Source organism: Lycorma delicatula, chromosome 1 (assembly GCF_047948215.1).
Source record: "Lycorma delicatula isolate Av1 chromosome 1, ASM4794821v1, whole genome shotgun sequence".
NCBI classification, from domain to species: domain Eukaryota; kingdom Metazoa; phylum Arthropoda; class Insecta; order Hemiptera; family Fulgoridae; genus Lycorma; species Lycorma delicatula.
Genome location: NC_134455.1, coordinates 377423445 through 377450280, shown reverse-complemented (window position 1 = coordinate 377450280; position 26836 = coordinate 377423445). Strand labels below are relative to the sequence as shown.

General features: G+C 29.6%; 2 protein-coding genes across 3 annotated transcripts in view; both read left to right on the top strand.

The window, feature by feature from the left end:
- The window catches only part of LOC142317289 (uncharacterized), a 35567-nt gene extending 25536 nt beyond the window's left edge, over window positions 1-10031 (top strand). Inside the window, exons 5-7 of the mRNA XM_075353720.1 lie at window positions 846-894; window positions 8326-8460; window positions 9910-10031. Of these exons, the coding sequence (XP_075209835.1) occupies window positions 846-894; window positions 8326-8443 (167 nt within the window). The 3' untranslated portion in view covers window positions 8444-8460; window positions 9910-10031. The remainder of the gene's footprint in view (window positions 1-845; window positions 895-8325; window positions 8461-9909) is intronic.
- Window positions 10032-14439: 4408 nt separating this feature from the next.
- Window positions 14440-26836, top strand: part of LOC142317288 (pickpocket protein 28-like) — an 86362-nt gene continuing 73965 nt past the window's right edge. Inside the window, exons 1-4 of one of the 2 annotated variants that reach the window (XM_075353718.1) lie at window positions 14440-14570; window positions 16362-16611; window positions 19976-20249; window positions 20610-20734. The gene's annotated coding sequence lies outside the window, so the exon portion shown is untranslated. The remainder of the gene's footprint in view (window positions 14571-16361; window positions 16612-19975; window positions 20250-20609; window positions 20735-26836) is intronic. The other variant, XM_075353719.1, reaches the window with a different exon arrangement.

Below are 26836 nucleotides of genomic sequence, written 5' to 3'. Positions count from 1 at the left end.
CACGGGTTCTTGTCTAAGTTCTGGCACAACTCACACCACTTTTCTCCTTTTGCACACTTTATTTTGTAATACAACAGTCTTCTGCTTGCCAGGTAAGCTTGTTCAGCTACCTCGTACGCAATCCTGTCGATTGGCCGTAGCCTTTGTTTTATATGCCTATTCTGAAAAACCCATCTGAGCTCAGCAGTTTTATCAGACCACGTGTAACCTTGCCTAAAATTCCCGTCCCATGGTGGTATTTTTGACATTTCGCTACCAGTTAATGTCTGTGATATTTCAGGCAATGATTGGTGTTCGTCAGCAGTCTTACTTGTAACATTGGCCACAATTACATCAATCTGCCGCTGCGCCAACCTCAAGAGAGATGTTTGTCCAACTGTAATGAACGCCGGATCGTCAATTGTCAGTAAAGATGCAAAATTACCACTCATGGTCTTACCGCTCAAGACCCTCCACGACTACCTGATGTAAATTAGTCATAAAAAAGTCCACTAGCTCCAGGATTATTATTAGAAATTCTAAAATCTGTAATCAGTCTATACATTTGATTGTGTTATTACCCATTTTAGATTAATATTTTATTTTTTGTAAGTCTGTTAATGAAATTTTGTACTACCACACTACTACTGTATCAATCTCAATGGCTTTGTGGTAATTCCTGTCAGGCTTGGCCTTTATCACATGTTACAAAAATTCATCTCTCCTTATCAATAACTAAAACTGGATCCTTTTTCTGTAGTTATTTGTGAAAAATAAATAACTCTATTTTAATTCTTGTTCTTTTATACTTATTAAAGTATATTTATATTATTATTTTTAATAATATTAATAAATATTTGTTTCAGAGGCTATGATGTACATTGACAGTCGACATCACTTTCATTCTTATTTGAAGTAAGTGCTTAGACTTGTTTTAAATTGCCCTTATTACTTCTTATCAACAACAATATTACGTGCTTATTTGGGCACATGTGCTTTAAATTTATTGTACTGGTGCATTTGACATTCACTTTAATGTATGATTAAAATGTTGTTATACTTGTTTTTTTAAATCATTTTGGAAGTGCTGTTATTTTTATATTCTGCACCCAATTCATGAATGTATATATATATATTTATTGTCAACCAGACATAAGTTTATTATTTGTTTTTAAGAAATTTTCTCTGTAAAATAAGAGATGTAATGTATGTAGAATCAATTTTCTGTATTAGTCTGTGTGTGAAATTGCTTATGAAATTAGTGACCTTTTAAAAATTGTATGTTTAAACATCTGTATAATTATTGTTAACATAGCAGTTGAGTTAATTTTTCTTTTAATTACTGATTTTTAGGTTTTATAAAATTATTAGTGTGAACATTGAACTTGCTGACAATAATTTATTTATTGACTTTTATTAAATTTTAATGAAATGTACTATTTCATATGGAAAAAAGAACACTTGTAAAAATAACTGCAATGTTACTAAATGCTATTTATTTAATTTTTAGGTAATTTTATTTAGAAGTTTTAGAGTCATTTTTATGTATATAAAGTTCTCCTTAATATTATTCTGCTTTTTTCTTTGTTTTAATTTAATGTTGCCCATATAAATTAATGACTACTCACTGTAAAGTTTTATGTGTTTTGCTATTATTACATTGTCTGTGCCAACATGACTTGAAATTTTTGTTTGTAGCATGAATAAGTAGATAGGAAGTACGATTCTGAAAGTGTATATTGTTGATTTAACTTTTGAACATGAAGAAGTTCCAGCTTCACATATTGAGAAATTAACAGGTGAAAATTTCCAAAAAGATGTTACAAAATAATTATAACATCTAGATTTTTATTTTGTAATTTCAGTTAAAATCTTTTATAGTGCTTAGAACATTGTAAAATTAAATACTCCCCTGTAAACATGCTGCTAGATTAAATGATAATTGCGGTGTAATATTTGAGAAAATCAGCAACGTATCTAGCTCTTTATATTTGTAAATATAGTGGTCAGCTGATATGTTGAGATGTGCTCATATCAAAATCATTCCCATCTGCCTAAGAAGCAATTATTACAAGATTTTTTATTTGATTTTTATTAAAATTATTAATGAATTTGTATCTGTTTTATTCCAGTTTTATTTTACTTTAATTATAATATAAATTTGTGTTGCTTATTGCTATGTTAATAATAATATTAACGTAGAAATTCATTTGTCGAAAATCAAATGATGTCGAAGAATTAAACAAATCCAGAAGGAAAGTTTGTCCTCCGATAAAAAAAATCCTTATTTAAATCTTGTTGCAGAACCTTCCTGTTTCTAAAAGGAATTCATCCTGGAGCAGCCGAAATTAGAGATATAACTAATAATTCGGAAATAGCCCTGATAGAATTGGGTTTAGCCAAATTAGAAGCCTCTTATCATGCATTTATTCATTATTATAGTTTGGTTTAAGTATTTATTCATTTAGAAAATTTGAATACTGTTTAGGAATGTGTTAAATTGTTTTAATAATAATCAATTGTATAATGTTAGTAAAAAAGGAAGAATTTAACAGACAATAGTCATAAGTTTTTTGTGATGTAATAAATTATTTTTAAATTATCATAAGAAAATGTTATTATATGTAAAGTTAGAAATAGTTTTGTTAAGTAATAAAGTAAGAAATGAAAGAGAAATTGTTACTGACCTCAGTTCAGTAATTAAATAATTTACTGGTAAATTAGATGCATATGATGGAGAAAAGTATGAAAAATTGTCGAAAAAGTAAGATATAAACAAGTTGATAATTGTAAGTCAGATTAATAACCAGTACTCTGTTAATACAGATATTATAAATGAATTTAATAAACAGTAAATATAATGACTGAATACAATTTTAATGAATTAAGTAATAAGTTGATAGTTGAGTTGGAGGATTCATACGGGTTAGACTTTGTTCTGTGGTATTGTGTGTTTTTGTCTGGTTTTTCAGTTTTATTTTTAGACGTGGATGACTGGCTACTGATAGGTGGTATTTCTATTGGATGTATTATTACTTTTTTTAATGATTTCAGATAACAGATTACTGTTTTATTGAGATTTTTATTTAAGAGATTTATTGCCAGTGGCAATAAATCATCAATCATCATCATCATCATTAAGTAATTATAAACTTTGGTTGTCGTAACGGGTTGAGTTGTTTATGACTTGGGGTCAGTTATCGTTGAAGATAAGATTATTATCATTTTAAATATTTAAATTAAAATATTTTATTTTATTATTATGGTAGTCCACGTATAGATTGTTGGGGAATTCTTTTCTCTACCTTCCTCATCTAAAGTCCTACTAGATATAGAAGATTTTCCTTCACCCATATCTCATAGATGAGCACATTTTTTTGTACCTGAGATTGCTATGCAGCTTGATTTTCTGACTATGGTTAAAAGAAGCCATCGCCAGATACAGCAGGTGCTGCAACATCAGTATGCGGGTAGCTCGTGTGATTCTACTACTAGCAAGTCCACTGACGTCATGGCAACTAGTGGGAATAAGAAATACACAGAAAGAGGAGTTGTTCTAATGAGACATGGGAATGAGAAGAAGTATGAGGATAGGATGGAGAACAGAGTACAAGGTAAATTGCTTAAGTACGTACGAGAGTTAATCAGTGTGAATGGCGCATTGTCAAAACATGCCGAGAAGAGCCACACTGCCTGCGAGCTGAAGGAGATAGCTGGGGAAATGGCAAAGGTGGTCGCTGTATTCCGAATATTTATAGAGTTGAAACAGTTTGATGTAAAGATTGAGGGAATAGATGTGGCTTGTTAGACAGTGAGCGATAAGGTAGACGGTGAGATCCTGCGATGATAGGAGCAAGGAGGCAAGGATGAGAATATTGATAAAATGGTGGTCACTAGGTGGAACAATAACTGGTTTACCAATATAGTCGAACTTAAGGAGGGGATTTTCACTGAGAGAAAAAGGGACTTGGTGGTGATCCTGGACTTGTTGAAACTAAAGACTAAATTCTCAGAGTCTATATTTAGGGTGGCTCTGAGGATTAGGGACATGGCTATGGGAGGAAAATTAAAGGTGATGAGTCAACCCATGGCCTGTAGTAAGGCTGCCACAGTACTTAGGGAGATGATGTAGAGGACTACAAAAGGAAAGTATTCACAATAGTGATAGATTCGGGGATAGCTGAGGTGAATATTATCTCATCTGAAGAAGAGTATTGCAGAGGTTTTCCTGTTAGTGAAACGTGATGTGATCTTCAGGCTGGAAGAGGGTGACGCATCACGAGTAGCCAGGAAACTGATAGAATATGCTGGCTGTTGATTGAGCAGAACAGATCTGACAAAAGCAAAGACAGATCCGAGCAAAGGTAGAAGGGACAGGTCCACTAGTAGGGTGACAATAGAAAACATAAAGCCTAAAACCTTGGTGGTTAGATTGGTAGAGAAAAAGGGAAGCAGATGTATACAACCTTCTCAGAGAGGTCAAGAGAGGCATCGGAGATCCTCTTGGCCTGTAAGGGCCAAGGGGAGGATCTTTATATTCGAGTCCAAGTTGATGATGAAGTTCTGAAAAGTTATTGAAGAATTTACAGGAGGAGGTGCAGGGAGTAAAGGTTGCTCTTAGATTGAATTCTCATGTTGTTGTTAAATATAAGAGATATTGATATGCTCACCACCAAGGAGGAGGTTGCTAAGGCAGTGAGAGGTGGTAGAAGTGGACGTGGAATTGGTCATATTGCTGAGACCAGTGTACTCAAACACACAAGTGACATTGATGGCTGTTGCCAGTGGGGAGGTGGATATACACCTGCTGTTTCAGAAGTCGAATCTTGCATCCTCATGATATGTTCAAAGAATCCTAATCTCCTCTTATACACGGTATCAGTGATGGGTTCTAACTCTTTGTCATGACTTTGTTGGGCAAAATCCACCACTGTCCATCTTTCTAGAACTTTTCATCGATGCAGGTTCTTCCAATTCTTCTTTCGATTTTCTGGAATCTGTTTTTGATTGTTCCTTCAGGTGGAAGAGTGTTTCTGCTGCATAAGTGGCTTCAAGGTGCCTGCTTCAAGTAGCTTCAAAGTGGCATAAGTGGTTCTATACTGTGTTGTAGGGTCATATTTTTGCATTTATTGATAGGCATTTTTTATTGCAAGTATACTAGGTAATTTTTTAGCTTTATGTAGTTTTGTTTCTTTTTATTTTGATCGAGGTTTTTTCATTTAGGTTGAGTTACTATTTTGATTTTATTACCTTTTGATTTTGTTTACTTCTTTTAATCAAGTTGGTTTTTAGGACATAATTTCTGTCTTTCTGAATGATATTTTGAGGCCAGTTATATTTGCAATGTTTTGAACTTCAAATATCTGTGATTTAGCTTCGTCGATGTCATTTGCTAGCAGTGTCAAGTCATCGGCGAAACCAAGACAATTTCTTTTGATTTTTCAGCCTATTTGAACTTTTTCAGCAATTTTTTGAGTATTTTGGAGTACTCAAATTTTTTCCTTTTTTTGGAGTATTCTCAGAATAAAGATAAGTAATTTTCACAATTACATAAACATGTTATTTAGAATTTCCTGTGTAAATTGGTATACAATAAGTTATAGTTATTTTTGTTCATCATATTGTAATTTTTTTTAAAAAGGTGTGTAGAGAGCTCGAAAAATGATTATCACTTAGTGAAATATATATATATATCACGTAAGGGTTAAAACTATCTCATTCACTGATATTAAATTAAATTTTCTCAAATAGTATATTTCTCTAAATAAATATTGTCTTTATAATTTTAATATTTTACTTTTATTTTTAATTTAAGTCTATATAAATGTTATGATAAAGCAGAGATCTCTGCAAAAGTATTTAATAAGTAGGGGAAAAGTAAAGCAGCCAGTGGAAAAATTAAATTTTTTAAACCATTACGATAATGATAATTGACAACTACAGCAGTTTACTTGTATGGGAATTTTTTTGTATTCTGATAGGTATTAAGTTATTTATCTTTTATGCAATTTTTTTTCTTTCAAAAATTATATTAATTAAAAATTTTTCTTTGTTAGGAATTTTGTGTATGGATTCACCAATGGTTTATAAAAAGTTCTTGATTTTCTGTTAATTGAATGACATAGTCTTTTTTCATTTTTTTATATACACTTTTGCTAATGACAAAAATATTTTACTAGCAATAAAATTAAACCTATACTTGTTTGATTACACTACTTTTTTTTTATTGGTTCTGAACTTTTATATCTTAATACATATTTGTACTTACGAACTTTATTTAACTCTTCATTTAATAATCGTACTAATTTTAAATTATTAGTATAACTTATTTCATAAACATTTTATTTTAAAACAGGAACAAGATAATTTTTTTTTAATATCCTTAAAGATTTTTTATTGAAGGTGCATAATAACAAGTAATTATTATTTCACAACATGCTTAATATTATTCTATCATGGAAGGTAATGTTGAAATTTATTTGTTCTCATTGTTTTTACTTACAGCTCACAAAGCTATTCTATAAAACAACTACTGCTTTCTGTGAATGAATTTGGAGAGATTGTAGTTCTCAAAAACATACATCATCCATTACTAAATAACTAAAATGTTAATTCACAATACTGTTAACAATTTTGGATTGCTGGTTCAGTAAAATAATAATAAATAAAAAAAAGTAAACAAAGAAGTATATGTTAGCCTTAACAGGAAGATTTTATTTTTTTTGCTTAATATTACAGTGTGAAAAATGTGACCGCTTTAATTTATGATTTTATTTTAGAGATGAATATACAAAGGAAATAACAGGAATTATTTGTCGCCAATAGTGTTTACATGTAAAGGACTAATTAAAAAATCAGAATATAGGTTGTTGCATATTCATTAAAAATTGATTCTAAATACCTCATCCCTTGAAAAAAAAAACTATAGCAAAAACAATAGAATCAGTGTTAATTATTGTTAGTGATAATTGTGTAAGTTTATGGAATGGAGTTTTTATAATCTCATATAGAAACATTTAGCCTTTTTAATGTTGCAAGTTAAATGCTATTTAATTTGATTTCCATACCCTCAGTTTATCAGTTGTACAATCATCACCAACTTTAGCATTGCAGCTTCTACTATATCTTTCAATAGATTGATTCGAAGATAATATGCCTTACATAAATGGATTGATTGATGGTTATATTAATAATTTTTGGTTTCCTCAACATACTTGATTCTTGACTACCAGATCTATTGTCATTATCAACTTTTATTTTCATCTAAGAAGCTCCTCTACATGGAGTCATGGTAATTTCCAGGCTTTTGAACCATTTTGAAGATGAGACACATCATTTTAACAAAACCATTCTTATTACTGCTAGGAACAAAAAATTCAATTATTATATGTTATATTTAGAGCTCAGAATTTATTATTAAAATGCAAATTTTATCTATGTAAACATTGATAAAATTTTCATTTTTACATTTTAATTCCCAAAGATGAGAAGTTATCTTTGCAGGTATTAGGCTTTTCAATTTTTTTGTTAACGCTAGATTTTTCCTGCTAAATTCCAATTTAATAATGCTATATAGAGTATTCTATGATTATGAAATTTAATACAGGAAGAAAAGTTGTAATTTTTATCTTTGGTAAGGAGAGAGAAACTTGGTATGATACTCTATATGCTTAACAAAATTGTTCATGCCTATGTTTCTATTTTTTGTGGTTGCTTTTTGTGTGGTTTCAGGAAGTAATGTTCTTAATTGCCTTAAGCAATGCTTCCTTTAAAATTCTTTGCTCCTTTTTTCTAAAGACTCCCAGGGGAAAATTTTTCCTACTCTTTTGTACACTTTTTTCATAAACTAAAAATATTTTTAATTATCTCCTTTGTCAGACCATATAGTTCTTTACTTTCACCACGTTCCTTAATAATTTGTTATTAAAATATATATATATATATTGTGTGTGTGTGTATTAGTTGTGAACATATAAAGTGCTTACTAGGTAATGGGAAAACAACAGATTTTGAATCAGGTATACTAATTATAAAAATCTGATTTACAATTATATCACTAAAAATTCTTCTAGAACTCACTTTATCAGTCTCAATATTGCTGAAGTAATCATAAAAATAATGTATTTGTTTCTAATATCAGAAAATGCTTCTTGAGTTTCATAATACAATGAAAACGAGAAGCGCCAAGCACTACTCAGTCATCTGTATCTGTTGCTTTAGTGACGATCTAATACAAATTAAGGATTGTGTGGTATTTAATTCTTTTTATATCTATATTTCACCTTGTAATTGATAATTTATTTTTTAAACCAGAATGAATGTGCAAATATTTTATTGTTGTTCCAGAGCCACAAGCCTTTGTCACCAAAACATCATGTTGTTCATCATGGATTCAGAGAAGAATGTGAAGAATCTTCAGATGAAGATATTTGTCAGCAACAGGAGGCAGTGGAAAGAAGAATAGCTGAACTTCAACAGGAGGTTTGCTGTTTCTAATTAATTCTTGGCTGTTACCTTTAATGTTGAAATGTATTTTTTCCTCTTGAAAATTTGTCATTAATTGTAAAGCTATGCTAATTAGTAGATTCTTGTAAACTTAAATTAAAAGATGCTTAGAGGGTTTCTCAAAGGAAACAGATTAATCTTAAAGTTACGTTATTAGTAGAAGTGATAGATGTTTTACTGTATATACTGACTCATTAGCATTTAACAAATTGAGAAATTTTACGTAATACTTAATACGCAGAATATTAAGTGCAATTAAGACCTTGAGAATAGAGAGAGAGAGAGAGAGTGTCTGTAGATGGGATTTGATCCCATGAAGTTTGTGGGGGATTAAGTGATTTTGTTATAAAGTAAAATATTCTATTTGTTTGAATTTATGATTATTCTTATCATTCCAATATATAAATCAAGTTAATACATTTATCTATTTCTTTCTGTAATTGCTGTACTAAAAATACATAACAAATTAAGTCGGTAGAAATTGTCAGATGTTATGATTTGTACATTCAAGAAAATGATTTTTCGAGAACAACCTAATTTTATTATCTATTATTCTACACAATATTGAATTATGCGTCTTACCCTTGGACCTGTTTACATTATATGGCATTTAAAAGAAAGCTTTGTGTTTTTAGTATCTACAGTAATTGCAACTATTAATTGCATGTTTTCTTTGCCATAAAAAACACCAACCTTTTACGTACTTATGTACCTATTGTAATCATACTGTAGGTTGAGCACATCTCTACCAGTGATATTTATTCGACACTGATTGATTAAATTAAATATCAATAAACATGAAAGATAAAGAGCAAAACTATTTTTATTTGCTATGTATTCATTGTATAATTTCACTGAGCTACATGTTAAAGCACCTGCTGCTGCTGCTGCTGCTAATCAATTACCATTGTTAATCAACTTGAAGAAGTTAAACAACTTACAAAGATGTGTAATTTACCTCTGCCTTTTCAGTACTCATTTTTCTTTCTAGAAACAAAAAATTAAATTTGGTCTAAAACTTAATATTAGGGAAAAGACTTGAAAAATGTACTTGTTGTTGTTTAATTTATTTATTCTTTAATTCACACATGTAATGATTCACAAGAGAGAAACAGAAACTGCTACTTAAATTTGAAACAAAGCATTAAGGAACATCAAAAAATGCTTTATAACTTTTTGTCATTAGGATAACATGTGCAAGAAATTTTGTCAATTAGAGGTGTGAAATATTAATATTGTTCTTACAGGCCTGGACAGGTCTTACCTATCCAGCCAAGAGATCTTACCTGTTGTAAGAGTTACGAACAGTAAATTGATAGAAATGGTAACACTAAAAATGAGTTTTACCATATTAGTTAATATTATTGAAAATAAATTTAAATTTTATGGTAACGTTTGACAAAAACTTCTTTCTATTTATTACAGGTATCTTATCAGCAGGTAGTAATATCACAGGCTAGTCAGGCATTGAATTTATGTAGTTCAACAATTGGATTTTCTGGTTCTGCTGAAGAAGTCGAGAGAGAATGTCTGCTGTTAGTTGCAAGTATGATTATTTTTTTATTAATTTATCAATTCTCTTTCAGTCAATAAGATTTATACACAGATCTCTGCATAATAAAAGAAATTGATAAAAATGTGATTAATTTGGTTAAAGCCATTAATATGTATTTTTCTTGTCTAATTTTTTTTCTAAATTAAAAATTAAAATGTTAGTATTATTTAAAAAACAAACAATATTTTTGTAAATGTTTTATAATAATACCAGAAAATTCTACAGAAACTGATTTAAGTTAATAAATAAAAACTGATTTTTAGAAAACATCTTTATTAAAAATTTATTATTTGGATAATTTATTTTATCTGATGTATTTTCATTATGTAACTAATTTTACTTATAATGAGCTTGAAGAGAATAAGGAAGCTCAACATGCAGAACTTGTTTAAAATCAAAAAATACTGTGGCCAGAACCTTTACAGCTGACAGTCAAATTTTGGTTTTAATGGGTGCAGTTTCTTCCCCTTTTTACCACTCCATACTTGTCTGTTTTGATTCTGGGGTGTAATGGTGCACCCAAGTTTCACTGCAGGTCATGATTTGATGCAAAAAAATTCTCTTTCAGCTTGGTAACGGCTCAACAACCGCTGGCACACTTCCAGGCAGTATAGCTTTTGATCTTCGGTGAAAAGATGAGTAAGCCATTGTGCTGCCACTTTTTAAATCCAAAGTCACCAGTAATGATTGCCTGAACACTGCTGTAGCTTATTCCGATTTCAGAAGCGAGCGATTTCTGCAGTTGTTAATTGACAGTCATCGTCGATAAGGCGGCGAACCATGAGCACATTTTCAGCAGTAACACTTGTCTTTGAGTGACAGTGACCTTCATTTTCAACTAGTTCTCGTTCTTCCGAAAACTGCTTATGCCAATCATACACTTAGTCTTTTTAAGTATGTTGTCTTCGAACTGTGCCTAAAGTCTTCTTAAAATTTTGGATGGTTTCACACCCTCTGCTGTGAGAAATTTAATAATAATAATACGTTGCACAGCACGCAATAATACTTCCTGCTCTGACATTGTGATCCTGACTAGAGAAAAGTAGTGAACTGACTTTCTAGAATGGGATCCCCTCCATGCATCCCTACGTACAACACAAGCAACGTCCCTCTCCACTAGGTGTGCGTCAGTGACAACAAAAACTCCCGTTTAATTTGATTCACCCTTGTAAAATAAGTTGTTTTGGAAGTCTGTTTTGGTACATGAATGTAGCTTTTTCATTATTTGTATAGTTTACTTTGAATTGTAATATTGATGATTCACCTATGGGAATGTTTTTATTTAAAGCAGACTAATAAAAGGCTTCTTTGAAATTCTGATTATTATTTTTGCACATATTTTTCTTATTATTATTTTATTATTACTATTTTCTATCTCTTTATTAGTGTTAGCCTGAGTTTTCTAAATTTCACTTATACTTGGCTATTTGTTTTTCACCATAGAATTGTTTATTATTATTACTTCCTGTTTCTATCAAAAGTAGTGTTCTTTTTTTACCATTACAAAAGATAAGTTTCCTTCTCTAATTTTATTGAATAATAAAATAACTATTTTAATTTTTAAACAGTTAATGATACTAATGTAAATAGAAAATAAATAACCAAACATTCCAGATATTAATTTAAATAAAACCAGGATGGGGTAAATTAAAACTTCATAAAAAAAAATCAGTGCTGTACTCCAGAGTAAACCGGGTAGAATTAACATTCTACTAGTTTTACTCTGGAGTAGTTACACTGTGTAATGTAAAGCAACAGACCTAACAGGTTATACTGTATTACAAAAACTTAAAAAATAAAATATCTACAATACAACTACAGAATGAAATAATGTTATTACTAAGAAATAACAGCATCGTAAAAATACTGTAAGAAATTCAGTTTATTTATAACATCATCAACTTCCTTTTTTGCTGATCTGTTATCAGATGTTGGCAATTAAATTTCAATTATAATTTTACTGATGCCAACTTGAAGTTTTACAATTGTAGAATAGTATTAGGCTTTCAAATTTTGTTAACCTGGAATTACTTTCTTTCAGGTCTGTAACTACTAATCATATTTCCCACTGAACCATTTAGCCCACTGTACCAGTTTTCCTTGTAAGGTTTTTAACCCCTCGGGATGCTCATATGTTACAGATATTTTAACTTTTCTTCTCTTAACCATTTTTTATAATTTCTACATTGCTTCATAATTTGTTGTAGGGCTAGGCCAGAAAATAATTACTATATGTCTAGATCCAGATCAACTGCATTTAACCATAATTGATTCAATTTCGTGCATTACTTATTCGATAATGTGCATGCAATAACTGATATTGTAAGTGGATAAGCAATAGCTGACCCCCTGTAATTCAGTGTATTTTTGTTGGAACAATTCAGTTTGTTTATTATGAGCAATATCTTGTTATTATTGATGCTCTAGTATCATTTATCTATAAATGAAACTCTATTATTTGTACCAGATTAATTAGAAATTGAAAAAAATATTATACAGTTACATCCACCTCTAATAAAATTAACAGAAAACAAAATATAAAATTTTGTGCCATTAGAAAACTTTAAACTTTTACCCTTAAATTTACATAACATCCATCCCCATTATACACATATTTTGGATCATAATTTTTGCTTATAAATAATAATTTATAAGAGCAACTCTTACCAGATTTTAAGATAATTATGCATACTCTTAGCTTTTATTTGTTGATGAGCAGAACTACAAATATATATATATACACACACACACACATGAAAATAAGCAATTACCAGCAAATAATGTTTAAATTAATCAAGCAGTTAAGTTATTCTACTTATGTATGGTAGTTCTTATTTTTATCTAGAAAGATGCACTATTATCGTTTCTTTTGGTAATAAGTAAATACGATGATGTTGACTACTAAGAATTTACATTCGCTAGAAGTTTTAGGTTTATAAAAGAAGTGATCAAGTCTTTATTTGTTGCAGAATTTTATTTTATTTTCATATGCTTTAGTATTTTCTAATCACTTCTTATATAACAAAGGATGAATGTAGAATATTTTATAAGTGGATTAATTTGTTTAATGTAAATATGGTGAATTATACTTACTAAATGCATATTGTCATCAGGTCTGCTGAGACCATGCTGATTTCAGCATTGATCATCACTGATCAGTGTGCAAATTACACACTAATTATAATGTGTTGATTTCTGCACATATTTCTCTCTTCCAATCTTCAAAAGCAAGTGATAGATATCCATTTAGAATTGTTTGTCAGTATCAATGTAAATATTAGCATAATTATGAAATGATTTTTCTCTATTAATGCTTCTTAAACTGACTTACAATCTTTTATATGATTCAGGTGCTTTTCACATTTAATAATATATAAGGTGTGGCTAATAAATAATGAAACTAATGCTGCTACAGAAGAACTTTGCATGTGCCAAATTCGTACGACTGACAGCTGTGTAGCGTGAAGCTTTCTCTTTCAATTATTGCCATTCCAGTTTCTGTAGACGTATTAGTCTGGCCGTGGCCTTCATTTGGATAACATTTGTTTTGCCGAAAAAATGAGAAGGGTTTTATTAAAGCAAAAAATTGTTGTGAAATTTCATATGAAACTTGGTAAAACTGCTACTGAAACTTATCTTTTAATAAAAAAAAAAGTATGTGACAATGAATGTTTATCACTTGTGCAGGTTTTTGAGTGGTTTAAGCGTTTCCAAGATGGCCGAGAAGATGTTGAAGATGATCAAAATTCAAAGTGATTTTTTTTTTTTTATGGGATTGTGTACCTTCACTGGGTTCCTGAAGGTCAAACTATTAATTAACATTACTACCTTACTACCTTCCTCACTTCCGTGAAAAAATAAAAAAAAAAACTATCCAAATTGTGAAAGAACAAGTCATGGGCTCTTCATCAGGACAACACACTGGCTTACACTGCATTGTCTGTCAAGAAGTTTCTAGCCAATTATATCATCCCAGTGTTAGACCATCTACCTTATTCCCCTGACCTGGCACCATGTAACTTTTATCTGTTCCACAAGTTTAAATCTACATTAAAAGGAACAAGATTTCAGAAGTTGAAGCTGTGAAAGAAAAAGCGGCATGCGTTATGAAAGAGCTCACGAAGAAGACTTCCAGCAGTGTTTCGAACAATGGAAAATTCGCATGGAGCATTGTAGGATAGGGAGGGATGTATATTGAAGGGGATAACTAGATATGTATAAATTTAAAATAAAATATTTTGCAGTATTAGTCTCGTTATTTAATAGCCATACCTTGTCTCCCTTTATTGATAAATTATAAATATTCTGTGTTTAATTAAGAAGTGATAATTAAGTAGTAATTGGTCTGAATTTTAGCACAAAGGGGACAAGCTGCATTACATGAAATACAGCGTTTAAAAGTAGAAGGGTCCCTGAGACTGCCTGGACGTGATAATTCAAAATTGACTGAACGAGGACGAATTGACTGAACGTTGTTTATCTCATCTTACGTTGCCATTGAAATTGGATAATATCCGAGCAGCTGGCCGAGGTAGTATTTATTTTTCATTTTGAGACTTAACTGTCTCAATGTGTAGGTCCTGTTAATTAAAACTAATTATGTTAGAGAGAGAGAGTATGAAATAAACGTTGTTTTTCATGGATTTTTGCAATAATTATGCGTTGATTTGTCAATAAGATAATTATTTTTTTATGATGTATTGTAAAACATATGTTTGTACATGTTTTATACATAAAGTAAAACCATATACTTTTAACAAGAACCAAACATTCACTTATTACCACTTTTTAAAAATGAATTTTTGTGTAAAAATTATTTATAATCATTTATGTTCATTGCTATTAATTTATTACGAGGTTATTCCAAAATTTATTTGTGGATGGTTGTTTGAAAATAGATCGGTTGCGATATCAATAAAGAAAACGTACAGTAAATGTCATTAATTTTACAATATTGTTGCACGCGTCTATTATCCATTCTTTTGAGTGTTGAAGTCAGTGAATCGTGGAAATAGTCATTTTATTGCTTCTGCCAACAGTGAGGTGAGTAGCACAATTAGTTTTTTGCATGTGGAAGGAAAAGGTTTTGTCAAGATCTGATTTCATTGAATTATGCTAACATTGTTCATGATAGCACTGTGAAAGAACGGTGCTGTTGTTTAGAAAGGGTGTTTAGTCAACGCCTCTCCCTTTGACTCAATACTATGTAAAGATTAACAGAAATTTATAAGTACAATGAGTAAGTGACAATGGGTTGGTTCCAAAATGCGTCAACATAAAATAAAAGCGTGAAGCTAAGATAAGTAAGCAGTATTCAATGTGGAAATCATAGTGTTCTTAGCAGAAAATATAATAACAACAACAATTTTAAAGTAGTATATAATATTTTTTCATGATTTCTAAATTTCCTCATGAATTTTTCAAATTTTGATAAATATTTAGGATTTCTACAGACTGTTTTCTTAAGTTCTGTGCTAGCTACATGCCAAATTGTGTAGACTAAATCAATGAATGGTTATTATCTTGAAACCTGTTGATCAATATAATACAAATAAAAGGGAGAAGTATCTGAACAGAATGTGTTATTAAATAAATAGTATAAACACCTTCATGAATTGGTTAATTTAGAGCTCAAGTAACAGAAAAAACAGTGAAGCACACTAACAATTTACCTTAAAGAAAATTCAAGTAACCATTATTAAGCTAAAAATTGATACTTAAATTTTTTGACTAGCAAGAGGATTTTACTGACAGAGTTTGTGATCTGGAACAATAACAACATAAGAAATTTATTGTGAAATGTTGAAGTAGTTATGCAGGTCATTGCAAACAAATACCATAATAAGATGCTCACTAAGGGGCTTGATCTTATGAATGGTAATTGATAGCCTGCTTTCTGCACGTCACAAAGCCTTTTATTGAGCCTTAGTAAGAAATTTTTTAGTTTCTATACAGGTACAGGTTATGTCCTGAAAAACTATCAAGAATGCTGAGGGTCTAGAAAAAACTGGTGTGGAACTGGAATGCTTGAATGTCTGTCGGGAATTTTTTTTAATTAGTGGCATTCTGAAATCAGTTTTTGAATACTTTTTATTTATATGTAAATCAAATAAATTTAAGGAAGTTTAAATAATATTTAAAAATAACATAAATAAATAAAAAATTATTTAATTTGTGCAAAACAATTTTATCAATTATAACAAATGTTTGGTTAAAAAAAACTTGAATTTCTGATGAAAAGTTACCCAAATTTATTTTATAATTAAATTAATTGTATAAATGAGTTTAATCTATCTAGTGTTTTTTCTTTTTGTTTTAGTAGAGGAAAAGTGTTATCACATTATTATGTCTTGTTAAATGTGGACCTGAATTTCTTTCAACCCCAATGAAAGCAGCAATGCCATGTAATTTGCATAATTACATGCAATAATAAACTCACATTTCCTTCAACTTTAACATTGCCTGGTTTGTACAGTGATTTCAAAGTAACTATTGAGGTGTATAGCATATCTTCACGTAGTAAATAGGTGCTGCCACTTGATATAAAATATCATATTTCAACTAGTAAAAAGGTAAGTTGTTATTTTATGTGTGTGAATGTATGCATGTATACAATTACTAAGAGGACCGGTTAAATAAAGGATTATTTAAATGTATTTTAAATGGTTAGTAATATTACCTGTATGTAAAAGCCTTTCATCTGATGAGACCGGTTTCATGAGCGCTTTATAAATGATGATTCATTAGTTCAGGACAGTCGATTATCTTGTGTGAAGTTGGCCTATACTTAGAAAATCAGCACACAATGATTTTTTTAAACGTTGACATCCTTATGCTTCCATATTTCACTTCTACTATGCTTCAATAATATTATTCACCAAAGTACCTGATTGCTCAGTATTTCCTATATTTATAAAATCGGCACTCAGTAATTTCCTTTAAATATTCACATTCTTTACTGTGTATTATCCACTGTGCTTCAGTAATATTATTCATCAAAGTACCTGATTCTAGTTTTACAATAATTTCTATTTTCTCATGTAAACTAAGAACAAATTGTTTGTGTTTTAACATTTTGTTTTTGTTGTTATTACAAATAACAAATGCATAACAAATAACGCAATTAAATTAAGATAAATACACAAACATATATTGAATTATAATTAACACACTGCACTAGACAGATGGCTTAAATTTTTGTTAGTAAATACAATAGCTATGTTAGCATTTCAAAAATTCCCTCTGAGTAATATAAAATTTCTCACTAATATTATTGTTATTTTCTTTTCACATAAAATTAATTGTTGGTGACTAACTAATTTAACAAGCGCCTAAAAATTCCAATTGAAGAATGGTTTTGAGTTTGAATGGAGATCACTTAATTGGATGAAAAATCAAGGGAGACTGCTTTGTTTATATAGTTTTCTAATGTAATTTGAAAAATAAATTTACCATAAAAAATATTATGTGAACAATAACTCAATAGGTGGGTGGGAAGGAGTCCCTTTATGCTAATTATGAAATTATTAAGATAGGTGCAGTGCAGCTTACCTTTAATGGATCTTAAACATCTGTATGTGTTCCACCATGTTCAAAGAGCAGCTGTATGTGCATCCAGGTCTGGTTGTTTACTGCCACAGCTTATCAGGTGATCATTACAAATGCTGACCAAACAGTATCTTGGAACTGCTCATTGTTGGCATATCTGCGTTTTTGGATCTCTTCTTGTACATAATCCCAGAATGCATTGTCAGGTACAGTGAGGTCTGGACTGCTTACTGGCCAAGGCAGTGGAGCCGGTAACTCTTCTTACCCGCATCCAATCCAGTGATTCAGAAAAATTTCATTGAAGGACTGTTAACATTCAAAGCAAAATGTGCTCTCTGGAGCACCACTGTCTTGCTAAAGTGTAATGATGTCAGCGATCCCTTTTGCTGTTAATTTTGGAAGCAACCGCTGTTGATTGTTCACAGATAACTGTGTTGATTAATTGTGCCATTGAAAAAATAAGGACCGATGAGATGTTCAGCTGTCATCCTAGCCCAAATCATAATATAAGGTTGATAGTGTTTGATTTCCTGAAAAGAGTGAGTGTTGTCCTTCGCCAGGAAAACACTCCTGGCGATGCTTGTACCTAAGCATCTTAAAGTATTCTTATATCCTATTTTTGTATGTCGCATTTTATTGTTGTATTATATTTTTGTAGATTTTATTTTATTTTGGTAAAACTTCTACTACCAATTTTGCATTGTTAGGGTTTGTATTATGCATTTGTTAGTAGGATTTGTATTATGGTAGATCATGGGTTTTTTTTTTAACTTGTGTTGGCTGGCACTGACTTCAAAAATAGTTGTTTGTTATAAATACTTTTACTTTAGTTAATTAAAAAAAAAAATGAATTATTTGAAATGTTTACGTATATTAATTTTTGAAGTCGGTTTTTACTTTTATTTTTTAAATTATTATATTTCACAATTTTTAGTGATATCTAGTATCTACATATATATTATAATTAAAATACGGGTAGGCCTAATATAATGAGACAGCAACGTTTAAAAGCAAATTTGCCAAGAAAGGAATGATCGTCCTAGGAAAAATAGAGAAAGAAAGATAGAGAAAAGAAGAAGATAAAGAAAGAGAAAAATAGTCTAAATTATAAAGTTATCAATAACTCAGAAAATTAAATATTAATATTAATATAGATAACAAACAAACTGCACATGCAGACTGATAAACTTGTTTACTTGTTCAAGTATCACGTCACTGTCTTGCTCTTACCTGACTTAGAATTTATAAGGATATGTAATCCTTTATATAAACTAAATCCAACTATCACAAATTAACACGCACTCGCACGATTTTTCCCCATAATCCAATATATATATTTCCAGTAAAAAAATACCAAAAAATATAGAAACACACCTGAAACGTGAAATTTCGTAGGGAGTACACATGTATCACACTATCCTCGACCCAGTCAATAACGCCAATGCATAATTATAATTCATGCTGTCCAATGTTAACTTGGACAGCCAAATCAGAAAGTGGAGATTACTGTGATAGCATGAATACTAAAAATTATTTGAAATAGGCTGAAGAAAACTTAGTTCCTAACCTTCCTCCTGAGTCTGTAGTAGTTATTGACAATGTTTCGTATCACAATATCCTTTCTGATAATAATAATACACCTTAATTTCATTCTGCAGAAGAAATTTCATAAGAAGCGTGCATCAGCATTCTATAAACTTTTACATCAAGATTATTATTCAAATGCAATACTTGCTTTATGTTTTGATATGCAGCATGTATAGCCTTTGCCCAAATCTTCTAATAAACAACCATATTACGCGAGACAAATTGGATTTTACAATTTATGTCTAACTTAAAAGGAAAAGAACCTTTCTTTTATGTGTGGATTGAGAAACTGGGTGGTAGAATCTTAACTGACGTTTCATCTGCTTTATTATATTATTTGAAAAATTATGTATCAAACAAAAACCATCTACATTTTTTCTGTGATGGTTGTGATGCACGGAACAAGAATAATATTCGTCCTCGTTCTTTGATATTTGATATTGTCACAATCTGATTGTTCCATTGATAACATCATAACATATTTCCCTGTTGGGGAACATAGTTCCTACCTACAAGTAGAGTATTTGGGAGTATTGATCAAAAACTAAGAAAGAAACCAACAATCATTACATGAGGTTAGTGTTACAGCTTTTACTGTGACTTTGGACAAGTAAAAAACTGGAATGGATTGGCACTTATAAATACAAAATCATTTTTCAGCATTCTCAAAAATCTAAATAATAGTAGTAACTTTGGATTCACATTAAGATTACTTATCAAACATTAAGAAATGATTCATATTAAGAAATTTAAAAATGGGAATAAAATGTCAGTTGTGAATCAATCATTTCTGTGTTTCAGATTTTAAGTTGTAAATGAACAGATGACTAAGCTGACCCTATAAGCATGGTTGGACTCCAGCAAAATGTTCCACTTTTAATTTACAACCTTTACAATTGATTATATAGGCATCAATGCAACATCATGGCATCAAAGCAGCAAAGTAGAATGATGTTAATAACCTTACAGATACATTTGGCTAGTCTTGGAGAAATGAAGAACAGCTGTTCTGGTATGCTAAAGTAATCGATGGAATAAAAAAATAGGTGTAATGTAATAAGATCCACAGATGACTGTGAGTATAATTCTTAATGAAAAGTATAAACATATTAATTAACTATTATTAATACTTTTTTATAATTGTATTATTTTTCTTATAATTTGATATACTTCACAATTATAAAACATAATATAAAATATAAAAGGTTTCTGTTATATCTTGAGAATTAATTAACCGCTTCTGAATAATTAATTCTCACCAAAGCTACTTTTAAATCAATGATTTTATTAAACATTATTTGTGACATATTACAAAACATGGAATATAAACACAACTTAACAAGTGAATGCGTGTTTATAGAATATAAAAACTTCTATCTGCTAGATTAATTGCATATTTTAATTTTGTATTTTCATTAATTAATTTTTTATGCAGGTGTGGATGAAGTTAAACGATGGTGAAGAATGCAATGAAAGTTAAGAATGTAATAAAGATGTATAAAGTGACATATGATTACAGTGAATATATAACAGATTCCATTACTAATTCTTTTTCACATCGTATGTAAATTTGTTTTTTCTAAAATAAAATTATAACCTTTATTTTATTACTTTTTTCTTTGTACGTGTTTCATTAATTACATGTTTAGAAGATTAAGTAGCACTTTACCAAGAAGTATAATATTAAATCTTTTTAATATAAACAACTTCTATTAATAATTTAATTATATTTTGTTTTTACAACAATTCTTTATCTATCAAAATTATATTTATATGGTATTTCATGTCAAAGTTGTGTATGTAATGGAATTAATAATGATGCTTATACTAGCTGATAAAATAACCCTAAAAATTAGGCAGTAACTCAGTGACTCCATAAATGTAAACCATTTTTACATAGACATCTTTACTAGTCACTTCTCACCTTTCAGCAACACGTATACTCTTCAGTTCTTATTAAGTAATTATACTTTATGAGTCATGGTTCTGCTGGTAGTAAATGTACATGAACAAATTAATTTTTCTTATATGAATTTTTTATTAGCAAGATGAATTGTTCCTTTTTATTCTTTTTTCTTTTTTAAATTAAACACACTTATACGTTATAATTAGTTATTTATTAGTATATTTATATAGGTTGAAAGCAAAGTTAGAGTAGTTATTAAGAACAGCTTAGCTACACTGAAGACCATTTAATTAATTTATTTATGTCAAATAATGATCTGGGATTTTGATGTTCCTGGCCAGTTATTAGCTATTTATTCATTTTAATTTAAAATGTCAGTTTGAATGTTTAACTTTTTTCTGACAAAACAATTAAAATAGACCTACTGCAGTTCTAAAAATAGAACTGCTGAAGAGTTGAATACATTTACGTCTCTGGGAGAGGCAGTATCTACTTAGATGGGCTGTACCCAATATTAATAATAGTACTTTCTATGTAGTTACATGTTTATTTTTTTTCTCCAAAGTGTTACAAATATTTAAGAGGTCTACAGGTTTTTTACAAGAAGTATTTTTAATTAAAATACATTAAATATTACTCATTCTAATGTTTACTTATTTATTCAAAGGTGAAAACTTCAAAAAATAGGTTATGTTGCACTGAAGCTATTATTAAAAAGTATTTTTGTTTTGCGTTAATATTGTTAAGAATGAGAGCATCAGAATTATAATTCAAATTACCTATGAAATTAATACTATGAAGCTGATGATTGTTGAAAAGATTTTACCAAAAGCACTGAAAAAAATTTAGCCTAAATTAAAGAGAAATATTCTACTCCAGTGGGACAGCAAGGATATACTAAATCTGAAATCGTGCGATTGGTTGATTAGATGATATATCAAGTCTAGTCCATTACTAGTCATCTGTTATTAATAAGATTGTTCTTATTTTTATGTAACGTAACTACTATATATTCTGAATATGAGCTAAATCGGACCATAAATACAATTTTTCGAAATATCACGACCCCAGCGCCACCAAATAGTTCTAATAGTAGAATAAAAATGTTACGAATTTATTTCTGTTTTATTTATTCCTTTTTTAATAGAACTAGTGTAATATTTTTTTAATTTCTTTTAAATTTTATTATTTGAAGTATACGCTACCTAGTACTATCAAGTACTGTTATCTAGCGACACGATTCGTATACGGGTTAGGAAATAACTCAGGGTTAGAAGAACAAAAATTTCACATTTTCAATTTAAAAAACCTGAAATTACAAAGATTATATATTTATAAAAAAAAAACTATATTCATTAAGAACATCTATTTCTGCGATAATATATAGCTTTATTTCATTAAAACTATTATTTTTTTTACGTTTTAAAAATATTAAAATGTCGATTTCCAAGTTGGTCAGAGTAAATAAGTCTTCGGTATTTCCGCCGTCGGACAGACTCTCGCCGGCGTCATTCTACGAAACGACTTGATAAAAAAATATATGAAAAAAATAAGAAGTTATTAGTGAAATAAAATTGTATGTACTTTTAAAAATCTGTATATGTAATTTAACAGGCATTATTACATACATATGTGTATATTTAATAGATTTGGTGAAACATCTGATTATTTAATATTAATTGAAAATTAAATTTAGAATCTCATTATTTTTGGATTTTCTAGTTTAATTTTATTTAATTATGCTGGAATTTCTGTTTAATTTTAAATATATTTAAGTTAACTACAGAGCGACTGAAAAACTGACCCTCACAAGATCAACGTATACACTGAGGCATACATGCCCGATCTCTGATAAATTGGAAAAAAGTTCTTTCCTTTTAGTTCATTACTCCTGCGATATTGTCAGACAATATTCTCCTTAAGTTGGAGTTGAACATCATTTTGTTTGTTTTTTGTTGCCGATCATTTAATCGCTCTTTGGTTTGATATAATTCTTCTGATCTTAATTTGTACACATTCTCTAGTTTTCAAATTTTCTCTCTTTGTATTCATCATGCTCTCTTAATCTTTTTATTCTTTCCTTGGTCTCAAAGGCACAAAATCCAAAAAAAACTAAATTTTGGACTTTTTGTTAACTGCAGTAATAAGCCCTCATCGAGAGCTTTTCAACGATATATCATAAGCGGTACTTATTTTCATCGGTTCCAGAGTTTTTCAGCAAATTTAATAAATGCATTGCAACATATGAATAATATTATTTGCCGCAAGTAAATGAAAAAAATAAATATAAATAATAAAAGATATACATATAGAAATACCGTAATAAAAGAAAAGAAACCTAGTTTTCTTTTTTTTATTGTTTTACAGAAAATAATAAAAATAATCTATTTTTAGAAAACACTGTACAATGAAGACTTCATAGTATAATGTTTTAACCTAACAAAATGTTCAACTATTTGCCCTAATAATAATATGACTGAAAACTAATAACTGTGATATATTTTAAATGAGGTGAGACTGATTTAAAAAATTTACATAGAAAAACAAAGCTGATGTAGCTATCACCTCTGATTCTCTGTTTATTTCAAGTTACAGTAGTTTTTTCTTGATAATAATTACGTCTAAATATGATGTTTGGTAATGGACAAAGTAATGTAAATTAACTGTTATCGAATTCATTAACAATCTTTCCACCGATTCCATGTTAATGAGTAAAAATAAAAATAAATGGATCTGTGAGAGATCAAGAAAATTATAGTTGTTGACAAAAAAAAAGTAATAGTAAGGTGTAGGTTGTAGATTTGAATGGTTTATTAAAGATTTTATTATTGAAAATTTTAAACAACAGAAATCTATTGAATCTCTTCTTATTACAATTAATCGATTCATTGTTTCCTTTATAATGTTTATTATCAGCGATAATGAAAGAAATATGAACAAGTTAGGTTTTCACAATAATAATTTAATAAGTATTAACAGATTTTAATTAAGCTCCTTCAAACGATATGAAATTTGACCTGATGTTATTTATATTCCTTGAAACACAGAATTCTAATTCGCTTACATATCCAACAAAAGATTATTATCAGTTTATGTCTGACAATTGCTACAACAGGGTGTTAATCTTAGAAAGTTCACAGAGTTCAGCCGGTTGACATTTATCCCGTAAAAATTGTAATTCCTTGAGATTAAATTACAGAGATTTACCAGAGCATAGTGCACTTAATTTCAATAGTTTGGAGTGTCATTTGTTAGAATTATGTGATATTAAGTATTGTGTTCTCTGTGGTATTAATAGCTCAATTAATCAATGGAAACCGATGACTGTGTTTGTGAAATTTATTGATATGCAGACTTTTTGCTCACAAATTTTCTTAAAACTGATACTGTAAGTAGTTATGAATCGTGCACTGACCGTGTATTTATTAATGATCCTGTACTGGTAGTACAAATTCCTGTGTAATGAATTTACAGGTGATTGATGATCACCGTGTTGTAGCTTCAATAGATAATCGATAGTAGATAAAAATTATGATTCGATTTGTTGTAATAAAAAAATTAAAATTGGGAGAAAGTCTTGCCTATTGACTGTATTGATTTGACTATAGAGTGGTTCTTGAAATAACTTATATCTTATACCAGTATATTGCAAAATTATATAAATGATTAAAAATATTGTTAACTAAGACTGGATGACAAAAGGAGTAGACTATAAATACCCATGATAAGTACTTCAAAAAACCAATAATGTTATTATTTTCATTTAATTATTAATCGTTTAATGATTTCCTTTCAAATATCAGTATATCAACCCGGAATAAATTTTGTCTGATATTTATAATGTAAACCCATCTTGTAAAGTAGAATTATACGAGTATGTATATAAATTATTAGCATGATACGTTGTAATTAGCTGGTTTTTCTAAAATTCCATAGCTTGAAATAAAAATACATACGGTTAAAATTATAAATTGTTGCGCTTTCATGACAGGAAATATTTCAGATAGGGTAAATTATGAAAGTTTCAGGAGTAATTTCAAAATCTAAAAATATAGGGTATTTATTTTAGTCGGATGAATTAAATCCTAACTTATTTTTCAATCAATAATTATCATTACACATGGCAGCTACAGTCTTATTTAAAGTATCTTAAATTGATTCCATTCATAACATTATATTTGTTTAAATTTTAATAAGTATTTATATGAAATATTTTTGATTTTTCAATTTGATATTTATTCTTATTTCTGCAGCTTTCTATATTATACGAATATAATTTAAAAAAAAAATTGTTTACTTCTATAAGGATTGCATTTCATATCTATTTTATGTTAATTATACACGGCAATGAATTTTTTGTTTGTCATCCAAATATAAAATTTGTTAGAGACTTTGTTGCCACGACTTTACATACAGTTTATTTTCAAATTTAATTTTCATATTGTTAATCTTTGTTGTTAATTATACTGTATACTCTTTTTAAAGTATTTTTTCCAAACTTTTTTCTTTAATAACTAACTTATACAGTAGAAGTCCGATAATCCGGCACGTTCGGGACCGGCTCGGTGCCGGACTACCGAAAATTCCGGTCTATCGGGCGGTAATTATAAGAACAATTAGGTTAATAATTAAACTACAAATACAGTATGCAAATACATACAACAAAGTTTGTATGTACACATACTGTAAAACATATTTCACTTAGATTTAAAAAAGTCACGAATGTCTTTTTGTTTTCTTGACTTTTGGCGTTTAGTATAAAATTTATTTCTAACGATATGGAAATCAATAATTTCTGAAGCACCGTATTTAGTACTAGCCTCAGCAAAAGAGATAAAATTATTTAGCGATTCTGCAGCTTCTGCCCAGCTGATTTTTTTCCTTTTCTTCCGTTTCGGCATCCGAGTCACTTTCTAAATCTTGGCCGAATTTTTTTGCCGTTTCAACAATCATTGGCCCTGTTACCGGCTTTCCTTCAGAACGTACTGCACTAAACCGTTTGAACAATACACTATCTAGCCGTTCCGGTTTTGGTTTTTTAATGTTTGTCTAGAAGCCAATTTTTCAGTTGTTACCGATCGAGAAGCAAACTTCATTAGTTCATGTTTTTGTTTTTTAATGTCATTATAAGTCGATGAGCCAATATTAAACTCGTTCATTAAAACATTTCTATTCTCGCCTTTTTCTAGCCGTTTGATGATTTCTAGTTTCTGATTGAGAGTCAGTGTTACCTGTTCTCGTTTCTCTCCTTTTGAACTCGAAGGCTTAGGTTTTGAAAACACGGTCGCTGTACGGTTAGAATGAAAATCACTTTTTTTATAAACGGTTTCAAAAGTTACATTTACTGCGATGTGAAAGGACACAAAACAACAACGCACAAAAAAATGGCGAAGACGCTTCGTGATCGATTAACGGAGCTGCACTGCACCTGAATTTGTTGTGACAGCTGAGACTAGCCGGCCGCTAATTGTTTATTACAAAGTTAATAGTCTGTTTTAGTTACTTTCTGTTATTATGTGTATTTACATTAGATACCACAAAGACAATGCTAGTAATGAATAAAAAACAACGTAGCCGTTCTCAAGAATAACACATGATCCAAGTCAAGCTTACAAGAGAAAATGAGGAGCGAAGTGATTTCTTATTTCCTGCTCTACTAATTTGAACGAACTCTTTCAGATCGACACGCTGAACTCACTGAAATGCAAATGATATTTATCCCACATATATATTATTTTATTCACTACAGCGGCTGA